Source organism: Triplophysa rosa, linkage group LG15, assembly GCF_024868665.1.
Source record: "Triplophysa rosa linkage group LG15, Trosa_1v2, whole genome shotgun sequence".
NCBI classification, from domain to species: Eukaryota; Metazoa; Chordata; class Actinopteri; order Cypriniformes; family Nemacheilidae; genus Triplophysa; species Triplophysa rosa.
This window is the reverse complement of record NC_079904.1, coordinates 23,833,007-23,845,365: the sequence shown is the minus strand read 5'-3', so window position 1 is coordinate 23,845,365 and position 12,359 is coordinate 23,833,007. Positions and strand designations below refer to the sequence as shown.

Genomic DNA, 12,359 nt, shown 5'->3' with positions numbered 1-12,359 from the left:
GATGAATGTTCAGTGTTTTACCGGAGATCTTTCTCATGTGCTGTGTGCAGAAATCCTGCAGTTTGTCTCTCGGCTGACGGACAGATTCTCTCACAGCATCAAAAGAAAAGAGGAAAGTCACACTGATGTCGTCCGGAGCTTCAGGAGGTGCAGAGAGAGACTGAAAACTCTACAGCATCAAATAAACACACAAACACCATCACAACTACTGTCACTTTCATCATCATCATCTTCAACAGCACTTTACAATCACATTCCTCCAACATTCTTACACAATCTATTTTAGCTGGATTAGAGGTCAGAACTTGAATGTACATGTACAGTACAATGAAACGTCATAATCTGGTATTTAAAGGGCTAAAAATGATTCAATGTTCAGACACAACAATCTGCAGAAGGTCTCAATGATTTGTCAGTTTTTATTAACCAAAAATAGACAAATCTAATGAAACATCTAAATTGCTCATATAATTTATAATTTATATCAGCCATTATTGTCATTTCTGAAGCACTGAATTCTTTTCAAATTACTCTGTAAAATGACGCATATTATTGCAGTTTTGTAATAAATCACCACATTACTGCAATTTACATGACCAAAATCATTTTTCACAAGAATAAAAACAGCATTTGACAAAATGTCCTCTGTTACCTGCAGCAAATGGATGTGATGATGTGTGTGTGAAAGCTTCTCCAGCTCAGCGTCTCTCCTCAGATCATCGATGAATGAATGAATGAATGAATGAGGCATTTCATCAGTTCAGTGAACATCATCTCACAGTCCTCCACTGACGTCTGTGCACACCGCTGTTACACGCACGCACGCACACGCACACACACCAATAACAAAGTACTTTAGTACAAGGTTAAATTAAAGACATACACAGTAAGGAGATGTATAAGATGCAGTCACCAAAAACTGTCTTCTGTCTTACTTTCACTTTCACAAATACACGCTATTGGTTCAATTCCCCGTCAGTCATCAGCACCCCACTGGCGTCATCTCCCCCCATCAAATAGTGGGCCACCCAACCCTAAGGGTACAAATCAAACCAACATTTCTAATTAAAATATTGGATTGTATGTTGTGTAAAGATAAAAATGAATTTTGGTATGTTTCACGTTTCATAATACAATTCCCCAATGACACGTTATCATTGTAATGATGCGACAGTGGTAACGACTTTTATTTTTTATCTTTGCCGGGGAGAAACGGAAGTTATTTTATTTTGAACTCTGGCTTCACTCTGCTGCTTTCACGTGTTTCCATCAACGAGGAACAGCGGGATAAAACCATGACACAGTCAGACGGGATCGTGTAAGTTTACGTTATATTTTCTGTGTGCTGGTTAATTAACGTCGTGTTAGAGGATTAGTGTAACGTAGTGCGTTTGGTAGAAAAGTTGTTTTAGTACAAGATCTAAGCTTGGCCGCTTTTTCAGCTCGAGACACGTGAAGCTAAAATCATGTTTTTTTAAAAGATTTCAGAATTGTTTAGTAACATTGCCACCCTTACAAGTACCAGTACCAAGATAGAATGAAGTTGGCAATAACGCGTGCGAATTTGAGATGTTTCATCCTTAATGAGTTTATGTATTTTGGCTTAACGTTACAGTGCCTGGGAATCGAACCCACATCCGTTGCGTTGCTAACACAAAAACAATATGCTATTTAATTTCATTGAGGCATGTCCAATAAAATGCACGAGGGTACTGTATGTTTCTGAATAACAATAGAACAGAAGTATATCGTTTTTAAATATATAATATACATGTATATATTTATTTTCTTTTACTACATGAGCATACTGTGTACAGTCGTGGCCAAAAGTTTTGAGAATGACACAAATATTAATTTTCACAAAGTCTACTGCCTCAGTTTTTATGATGGCGAATTGCACATACTCCAGAATGTTATGAAGTGTGATCAGATGAATTGAGTTTTATTGTGAAGTCCCTCTTTGCCATGAAAATGAACTTAGTCCAAAAAAAAACATGTACATTCCATTTCAACCCTGCCACAAAAGACCAGCTGACATCAGGTCAGTGATTCTCTGGTTAACACTGGTGAGTGTTGACGAGGACAAGGCTGGAGATCACTCTGTGATGCTGATTGAGTTAGAATAACAGACTGAAGCTTTAAAGGGAGGGTGGTGCTGGAATTCATTCTTCTTCCTCTGTTAACGGCAAGGAAACACGTGCAGTCATCATTGCGCTGCACCAAAAGGGATTCACAGGCGACGCTATTGCTGCTAGTAAGATTGCACCTACATCAACCATTTATCGGATCATCAGAAGTTCAAGAAGAGAGGTTCAATTGTTGTGAAGAAGGCTTCAGGGCGCCCAAGAAAGTCCAGCAAGCAGGCAGGTGTGAGTGCATCTGCACGCACAGTGAGGACAAGACTCTTTGAGGATGGTCTGGTGTCAAGAAGGGCAGCAAAGAAGCCACTTCTCTCTCGGAAAAACATCAGGGACATACTGATATTCTGCAAAAGGTACAGGTATTGGACTGCTGAGGACTGGGGTAAAGTCATTTTCTCTGATGAATCCCCTTTCTCATTGTTTGGGGCATCCGGAAAAGAGATTGTCCGGAGAAGAAAAGGTGAGCGCTACAATCAGTCCTGCGTCATGCCAACAGTGACGCATCCTGAGACCGTTCATGTGTGGGGTTGCTTCTCAGCCAAGGGAGTGGGCTCACTCACAATTCTGCCTCAGAACACCGCCATGAACGAAGAATGGTACAAAAACATCCTCAGAGAGCAACTTCTCCCAACCATCCAAGAACAGTTTGGTGATGAAGAATGCCTTTTCCAGCCTGATGGAGCTCTTTGCCATAAGGCAAAAGTAATAACTGAGTGGCTCGGGGACCAAAACATCAACATTTTGGGTCCATGGCCAGGAAACTCCCCAGACCTTAATCCCATTGAGAACTTGTGTTCAATCCTCAAGCAAAACAAAAACCTACAAATTCTGGCAAACTCCAAGCATTGATTATGCAAGATTACACTGCCATCAGTGAGGATGTGGGGCAGAAGTTGATTGACAGCATGCCCGGGCCAATTGCAGAGGTCTTGAAAAAGAAGGGTCAACGCTGCAAATATTGAGTCTTTGCGTAAACTTAATGTAATTGTCAATTAAAGCCTTTGACACTCATGAATCAGAATCAGAAAGAGCTTTATTGCCAAGTGTGTTTGCACATACAAGGAATTGTTTTGGTGACAGGAGCATCCAGAACACAGAAACAGCAACAACAGTACACAGAGACCATAACACGATAGAATACAGTACACAATGATTTATATAAGGGCCTATGGGTATAAACGATTAAGAAATACAATACAATAAACATAAGATAAAGATATAGAGAGTGTAAAGCTATGTATGTATGTAAATATGTACAAGTAAAAAATAAGAATAGACTATTGTAGTACAATGTATGTGCTATATACAGCAGAATGAATGAAATATAATTTACAGAAAAAGTTGTATAAAAATAGATAGTGTATTATCTGGAGGATATCATTAATATTGCGTTAATGAAATGCTTGTAATTATACTTCAGTATACCATAGTAACATCTGACAAAAACACACAAAAATCACTGAAGCAGTAGACTTGGTGAAAATGAATATTTGTGTCATTCTCAAAACGTTTGGTTACGACTAGATTCTGTGTGATTATATATACCAACCCTGAACCTAACCCATAACAAGTACGTGTTAACAGCGTTCTGTTGGGTATACTGTAAGTGTACTGTACATACTGTAAAATGAATCGCAACTGTCCTTTGGGTAAATATCAAGTTTGGGTATCTCCTTGATCTTATTTTTAATTCTTTCTTTTAGGAGGCCGAAAACGAAGCGCTCTAAACGCTTTCTTGAGAGCCGAGCACCCAAACTGATAGAAAACGTTAAAAATGGCATGATCATTAAAGGAGGCAACACCAGCGAGACTGTCACTCAAGCCTTGAAGGATGTGGTGAGAGATTTCGTTCTCTTCATTCATGAGCCGTCCGTCAGAATCAGGATCCCTGTTTTAATAGACCATGATGAATTTATTGAAGAAGTCAAGACCCAGATCTAGACCATTTATACAAATATACTTCTATTCGCCCTCTGACGGTTTGTTTTAATGTTAATCCACATTCTGTGTTTAATGTTTTATTTGGTCTGTGTTGTTTCAGTATGCTCTAAAGAAACCAGGTGCTGTGTTGTACAAAAAGTAAGTCAATGTCTCTTAAATTATAAACAAGCATGTGGTTTATGATGTCTTCAATCCAGACAAAAATTGCTTATTGCACACAGCATACAAACGTCAGCACTCAGCAGTAGTGTGAGTGGAGCTGTATGCCCTCAGGTTTCTGTAATAGAGTCGGCCGTATATATATATAGTTTTTGTGTATTTTGTGTGGCTATAATCATTTTTACAGCACCACTAAACCGCTTCATTCTTCACAGGAAAAACATAGTAAGGCCATTTGAAGACTCAACGGCGCTGGTGAGTTTATGAGTCGTACGTCATGTCTTCATTAATATGGCGTTTCAGTGGTTCATTGTGTAACACGATGTTAACCGTCCTTCAGGAATTCTTCTCCAAGAAATCCGATTGTTCCTTGTTTCTGTTTGGCTCACACAACAAGAAGAGACCACACAATCTCATATTTGGTAATTTGGTTCACTAAAACATGAAGCGTCTACACACGTTTTTAAATGGTTGGTTTGGCCAAAGTCACGTGTGTGTTTACTTTCGTTTGTCACAGGTCGCATGTTTGATTTCCATGTGCTGGACATGTTTGAGCTCGGCATTGAGAAGTTTGTTTCTCTTAAAGACGTGAAGGTAAATGAGCATTTTTATTTGATGCGTTGTGTTTTTATGTGTTTGATGGAAACTAAAGAACCTCTCTGTTCTCTCTGAAGAAGGACAAGTGTCCCGAGGGCACCAAACCAATGTTGGTGTTTGCTGGCGAACTGTTTGACACAGATAATGAACATAAACGATTAAGGAACGTTCTGACAGGTAATGTAGCATCAATTCTCAATGACTTCTTATCATGTCCTAACTAACACACTTTCCATACAATATTTTTCTTCTATGATGTCGTTTTAGACTCGTGGATCCACATGCTCATGTGTATAAACATGTATATTAAAGCGTTTTTTGTGTTTACAGTTGCGTGTGGTAACACTAGAGGCATTCATTTCTCACGCTGTGCTGTTACATGTTTCCGTCAGATTTCTTCTGTGGTCCCAGAGTAAACGCTGTACGGCTGGCAGGACTGGAGCACGTGCTTCACTTCACCGCGCTGGACGACAAGATTTACATGCGCAGCTACAAGTAAAACACAAACTCTTCACTTCAGCTACACGTGATCGGTTTCAGACAGAGATTGCTGATGATTTGGTTTTATCACTGATGTTCACAGAGTATTGCTGAAGAAATCTGGCTGTCGGACCCCCAGGATTGAACTGGAGGAGATCGGACCTTCCTTTGATTTTGTCATGAGGAGAAGTCACATGGCCTCAGATGACCTGTTCAGATCTGCACACAGACGGCCCAAAGGCGTGAAGGTCATTCGCTGACATCACATGCAATAGATTTCTTTGGTTTTATACTGTTATGTAGTCCGTTAGATGTATATCTCTGCATCAATTTACTTCTGTTAAACTTCATCACATTGTGTCTTTTGTACCCACACAGCCTAAGAAAAAGAAGAACATATCCCATGATGCCTTTGGCACCAGATTGGGCCGTATACACATGCAGAAGCAGAATCTGGACAAACTGCAGACACGTAAGATGAAGGGCCTGAAGAAAAGGAAAGGAGAGATCACGGCAGATGTCACGTCACCCAAACTCCCCAGAACCGATGAATGACATCACTGTGGTGTTTGAATTAAACCCACACTGTTGCATTGTGGGACTGTGTGTGTTTGAAGCTTACAAATCCCAAACAGGCTTAGAAGCAAAACAGAAAATTCAGTTGACGTATGGATGGCGGTTCTACTCTGACTTTATCATGGACTGATATTTACAGGGAGAACGATTTCTTACACTCGAACAGATTTACATTTATTACTGACTAACGCTTGAGTATCACATATATCGAGATATAAGTGTCATTGTAATAAAACGATTTTTTCAAAACTAATGTTTTTGTGTGGTTTGTTTTAAAGACGGTGTGATGGTGCACAAAAAAACTCTAGACTATTGGTCGTTGTCGAGATGTATTCATTTATATTTAGCTGACGAAATGTTTCTTACAGACATTGCTTTCTCACCAGGAAACACTGGGTATATTATTTTGATATCATTTGTTAAATATTCATAATGTGTACAAGGAATGCTCAGCGTTTGGTTTGATCCTCTAAATAAAATCACGTTATCTTAAAAATATTTGATAAAATTAAGAGATTTAGGGATATCATTCTCAGATTTGTGTCTTTAACTGTGAAGAGATTTTCTGAAGGTTTCTGTCAAAAGAACATCGTTATTATAATCATCAAAACAAGTTTCAAATAAGTTGTAAATGGAAACAACCAAACCAGTGCACTTAAAATATACAGCTGTGGAAAAAATACTGTAAGAGAGACCAACTTTAAAATTGACTATGTTTAGGAAAAATGATCATTTTTGTTTCATTCTGGGAACGGCTAACAATATTTCTCCCAAATTTCGAATAAAAATCTTGTTTCTATTTGCACTTATTTGCAGAAAATGGAAACTAGAAACAGGTGAAAACAACAGAAGAGATGCTCAGTATTTTTTCAGACCTCGAATACTGCAAAGAAAACAAGTTCAGATTCACTTTACAGCAACACAACAGTCATATTTCTACATGTAATTATAAAGAGTTCAAAAACTTTTTTATGTGATAATCTGGATTTTTATGACAGTTTTTGTGCGTTTTGTCATGCTGTCATGTCTTTCACATTGCTGTTGGATGACTCGCTCCTGATGTTTGATTTTACAAATACTGGACTAGAATGACCACAATACATCTAGAAATACCTAGAAATTTAAATAAAAATAAACATTTTAAATTGTCTCTTACCTTTTTCTGAGGCTGTATTTCTTCTGCATCTGTAAAAGTTAAACTACTTCACAGCTTCATTAAAGCAAAAAGTTTGTCTGACGAAAGCATCAAATAATTACATTATACTTCGTGTTTTTAAATGTTATCTACTTTTAGTATAATTTACTTTACATGAAATTAATGTTTTTTAATACAATTTTTTTATTTGATATATTTGTGTTACGTGTTTCGCAAGCGAAAGTCAAATCATGCCTCTTTCCTTTAAATATTCATTCATTGACCTTTAATTTTACATCTTTATTAATGACCACTGAATTATTACAAGATGCTTTATATTACACATCAGGACTTTGCCAATAAGAGGAAGATATTATTTTATTGACATTGAGAAATGTTTTCTTTTAAAATATAACTTGTGTAATCTCTGTATCATCTACTGATCACACAGTTTCACTGATGATTTATAATAAACATTAAACCCAGGATAGAGCGGTTGAGTGAATGTGGTGCTGATGCTGTGGATGAGGGTCATTGTGTCAGAGACGCTGTAGAAGGACAGAATCCCTACTCTCTCATCCACATACACTCCTATTCTATTAGATCTGAGCTTTACAGGGAGATTAGTGTGTTTGTTATTGTGACTGAATGATTAACTGGAGTCACAGCAGATCAAACTCCAGGACTGATCATTACCTCCAAACTCACACTCATCACCCCGTCCCTTCCTCCTGATGCTCTTATGTGACACTGATATCTCCACAACTTCACCAGTCCACTCAATCTCCCAGTAAGAGCGTCCACACACACTCTCTCTACACAACACCTGACTCACATCAAATCTGTCTTGATGATCAGGATACTGATGCTGTGTGAGAGTGTTTGTAATCTCTCTGTTGTCCTCAGACAGATTGAGTTTTTTATTCACTGTGTTTGGATCTAGAGTCAACTGAAGAGAATCTGAGGATCATAAAACACATCATCTGCATCTTTACATCACAAAAGTAATTAATCAGAGAAATATTGAGATATTCTTCATTGTCGACATCAGATTTATTGTTTTTAAAGAAACGCTTCACGTTGAACAAAGTCAAACTTTATGAAATCTCAAATTTGCACCTGCAGCTGTCATCCAGTACAGACGCGCGCTCTGTCGTCTCCATTAATGTCACAAACTAATATCTGACACCATATGAACTAAAGAGGAGATTCTTACACAAACAATCATTCACTGATTCAAATCATTCGTTCTGGACTAAATCAACAGCTCTTGACATCACACGTGTCGTGAGATTCTTCATGTTGTGTTTCTCTGTAAAGTTTGTGTGTTTGATAAGAGATGTAGTGGATGTGTTGATGTGTCTGTAGTCACTTACACTGGAGGAACTGATCTCTGCTCTTCAGTTCAGGACTGGGAATAATCTCTGTGTGTTTCACTTGAGAAATAAACAGACATGTGATTCTCATGAAATCATTTGTGTTTCTACATGATCACAGCTGATGGATTGTAAGAGTCAATGAATGATACTTCACCTCTCTCAGAGATCTTTTCTAGCTCTCGTGCGCAGAACTGCTCCAGTTCGTCTCTCAGATGAGATACAGATTTGATGACATCATCAAAAGAGAGGAGAGAGCTCACAGTGATGCTGGACAGAGAGTCTGTGGATCCAGGAGGAACAGAGAGAGACAGCAAACTCTACACACACACACACACACACACACACACACACACACACACACACACACACACACACACACACAAACATCTGTGTGACACACATGCTGTTCTCTTCCTATGTGGCTTTCATACAGGACGCAGAATACGCTGTGCTATGAAACCCTTTCATTTCAATGGCTTGCGCCGCACAAGGACGGTTTGTTGCTGCGTCGACCAAAGCGCACACGCAGCGGAGTGCACCGTTGTCGAGCTTGCGCACACGCCGAGGTCACAGTTCAAACTAGTTATGCTGTTGCACTCTGTGACGATTAACCTCGCGACCAATAGAAACAGGATGAACAGCTACTATCCCTGTGTACTATCCCTGAAGTGAGAGCTTCAAAGGGTTGAAGGGTGTATGGGACCAACTGGCCATTTCTCAATATGCGCTCTTCAGCGGTGTTGTGGTGTTCTTGCTCTACTCGTCAAAGTCCAGTTCCAATACTCAAGAACAGAGAACACATGAAAGTACCCAGATGTGTTCTTGATATCAAGGATGCATTGAATGCAGAACCAAACCTGCTTGAAGTCCCATAATTCATTGCGGTACGTCCGTTCTTCCGAGGCTGCCTTGAACACAAGTCCATTCTTTGCTTCCTTGGGATTGACGGCTCTGTTTCTTAAAGTGCCTTTCTGCGTCATCATCCCCTGCCCATAAGTAGGCACCATTGACATGCAAAGAATCTGTGCAAAGAATCACGGGGGCGTGAAGTGTCTATCAGGTGTACCCTTCCATATCTGTCATTCTGAAGGGCCCTTTGAAGTGGCCAGTTATGAGCCAGGAATGACCCTTCAGTATGGCGGCCATGATTGTTTTCAGTCCGAAGTGCCCTCGGAGGGCGATATATCCCATTAGGAACGCATCGCATGTGTGTCTGAATTTCCAGAACATCGGGAGAAACGCTGAGATCAATTCAAGTTGGCATGTCAGGTGTGTTTTAAGTCAGGGAACTTGTTGTAGGTAGGCAATATGCGTGTGAAAGGACATGGGCAGCAGCAGCATGCCATTTTTTCCTCCTCTAGCCTCGTCCACTACTTTGAAATAAAGCTAAAATGTATAGAACTCCCGCTGTTTTTACAACTCCGCCTATTTTGCTCTGGCCAGCGCAGCACAAATCGAAGGTCTACACTGAACCCTGCGGCCAGCACAGCACATTCTGCGTCCAGTGTGACAGGTGCATCAAGAGCACTGGTCTGTTTTTCACATCTCTGTTACCTGCAGCAAATGGATGTGATGATGTGTGTGTGAAAGCTTCTCCAGCTCAGCGTCTCTCCTCCTCAGATCATCCATCTCCTGCTTCAGTCGCTCCAAGAGTCCTTCAGCTCGACTCACTGCAGCCGTCTCCTGATCTCTGATCAGCTGCGTCACCTCAGAGCGTCTTCTCTCAATGGATGAGATCAGTTCAGTGAACATCATCTCACAGTCCTCCACTGCTGTCTGTGCACACCACTGACACACACACACATTACTGTGAGACACACTGAGACTCTTCTGAGATCTTCTGCTCCAAACTCACCTTGTGAGAGTCCACAGCATCTTTGATCTTCTGAAGGTCTTTCTGTCTCTTCTGGATCTGCTGCTGAAGTTGATTCTTTCTTTCTCCAAACTGACTCTGAAACATTGAACACAATGACTGCATAATAGAGTCTGTTTGAACTATTAAATCGTCATAAAGCTCAGTAAACTTCCACGGTAAGACAATGAAAAAGCATTTATTTCTAAATAAATTAAGCACCTGTTTCTCCGTCCATGCTGCTGCAGATGAAACAATCTCGTGGTTTTTGTGTTCATCTATACACAGAGTACATATAAGCTTCTGATCCGTGCGACAGTAAATGTCCAGAATCTTGTCATGTCGAGGGCAGATCACGTCATGAAGTGGTGCAGTGGCGTCTATCAGGTCGTGTCTTTTACCTCTGAAGAGATTCTGGTGTTGCTCAAGATGAGTTTGACAGTAAGAGTTGAGACACAGCAGACAGGATTGGATGGCTTTGTGTTTTCTTCCAGTACAGACGTCACACTCCACATCTGCAGGTCCAGCGGAACAGTGATCAGAAACAGCACATCTGACTTCAGTCTTCTTCAGTTTCTCCATCATCTCAGCAAACATCACATTCTTCCCTAAAACAGGTCTTGGACTGAAGGTTTGTCTGCACTGAGGGCAGCTGTAGATTCCCGTCTGATCTTCTCGATTCCAGCAGTCCGTGACGCATCTCATGCAGTAAGTGTGTCCACAGGGAACAGTCACAGGATCCTTCAGTAGATCCAGACACACTGAACACATGAAGTGATCAGTGGTGTAAAGTATTGGAGTAAATGTACTTAGTTACTTTACTTAAGTATCTTTTTGGCTACTTTGTAGTTGTACTGAGTATTAAAGATATTAGCAACTTTTACTCTCTACTTAACTACATTTTTGAACAAGTATATGTACTCTTTACTCTACTACATTTGTAATGACTAATGCAATTACACATTACATTTTGCATGGCACCTATCTTTTTTTGCAGCAGTTTATTTTTGCTACAGAAGAATTAATATTGCCATTTAAAGGGCATTGAAGGTACTTCTTGTGAATTTTGCCCTTACTTATTAATGTGAATACGAGTGCATTATCAGGTAGTTGACAATCGCTGGCTTTGACTTTGACTTTTTAATTTTACTTAACATTATTTTATTTATCCGTCATATTGAAGAGACCTTTTTGTATGTTTTTTGTTTTTTTTTGAGCTCTTGAGCTTAAATGAGACTTGGGTGTTTGTAATAGATGTTATGGTGTTATAAAATGGCTATATGGTGTTATTTGTTATAAAAGTTATGGTGTAGGCCATGACTTGTTGCAATTTTGAGGTGTTCAGTCTTATTATGATTTAAGAAAATAAATGCGATTGCTCTCCTCATGAATCAACTGTTTCTTGTTTTTCACTGACGTGTCTCTTAAGTGTTGAGGACTAGTGCTGCTTTGAGCCTACATTCAGTATGAGTCAAATACTCAAGTACTGTTCAAATCAGATACTCGAAGACTTTTACTGAAGTCGTTTTGGAATTGGTGACTTGTAACTTGTAATGGAGTAATTTTCACTGCAAGGTATCTGTACTTTTACTTAAGTATGGTTTTCAGGTACTCTTTACACCTCTGGAAGTGATCCTCTGAAATACTCGCTTCTGCCATTTCACCCTACGAACACACACAGATAGAAACACCAAACACTCCACACATCGATGATAGTTCACTCTCACTTTCTCTCAACTGAACTTAAAGACTTCCTGCTTCTGATTATGAAACACGTGAAACATGTTTGACAAGCGATGTAATAAACACGTCCACTAGATGTCAGTGTCGTACAGAAACTCTACATAGAGCAAGTGAACACAAGACCTGCTGACATGGGCGGTTTGCAGATTCAGATCTGATTTCAATTACTTGTCAAGTTGTAAATGTAAAGTTACGTGTGTAAAAATGGGTTGTAGAGATTTTTAATATAGCATTTGTTAAATAATTAATGGTAATAATACAGAACAAGATCATTTTCATGTTTGGATGAACTGTTCCTTTAAAATACTCGCAGAGCGTTTATTCACCGGTGGGTGGCGCACACGCGAAAACTGTGA

General features: G+C 39.6%; 1 protein-coding gene, 1 long non-coding RNA gene and 1 pseudogene across 2 annotated transcripts; 1 reads left to right on the top strand and 2 right to left on the bottom strand.

The window, feature by feature from the left end:
• Positions 1 to 55: 55 nt before the first annotated feature.
• LOC130565525 (uncharacterized) lies at positions 56 to 974 on the bottom strand. Its single transcript, XR_008964388.1, has 3 exons — positions 914 to 974; positions 653 to 807; positions 56 to 169 (listed from the first exon to the last, which is right to left on the bottom strand). It is a non-coding gene; the product is annotated as an uncharacterized LOC130565525 (long non-coding RNA).
• A 239-nt stretch (positions 975 to 1,213) lies between these two features.
• Positions 1,214 to 6,149, top strand: rpf2 (ribosome production factor 2 homolog). The gene is made up of 10 exons (XM_057352304.1): positions 1,214 to 1,318; positions 3,845 to 3,977; positions 4,183 to 4,220; positions 4,457 to 4,496; positions 4,582 to 4,663; positions 4,759 to 4,835; positions 4,916 to 5,015; positions 5,231 to 5,333; positions 5,422 to 5,566; positions 5,697 to 6,149. The coding sequence occupies exons 1-10, from the start codon at positions 1,296 to 1,298 to the stop codon at positions 5,871 to 5,873; spliced, it is 918 nt and encodes a 305-aa protein (XP_057208287.1). The 5' UTR covers positions 1,214 to 1,295; the 3' UTR covers positions 5,874 to 6,149.
• A 1,180-nt stretch (positions 6,150 to 7,329) lies between these two features.
• Positions 7,330 to 11,311, bottom strand: LOC130565517 (tripartite motif-containing protein 16-like; annotated as a pseudogene).
• Positions 11,312 to 12,359: the final 1,048 nt, after the last annotated feature.

Bases quoted from the DNA above. Each gene is read 5' to 3' on its own strand.
- rpf2 (XM_057352304.1), top strand. From the start codon at position 1,296: ATGACACAGTCAGACGGGATCGT. The intron at 4,221-4,456 runs GTAAGTCAATGT...CATTCTTCACAG, and splicing joins GGTGCTGTGTTGTACAAAAA to GAAAAACATAGTAAGGCCAT. The intron at 5,016-5,230 runs GTAATGTAGCAT...TGTTTCCGTCAG, and splicing joins ATTAAGGAACGTTCTGACAG to ATTTCTTCTGTGGTCCCAGA.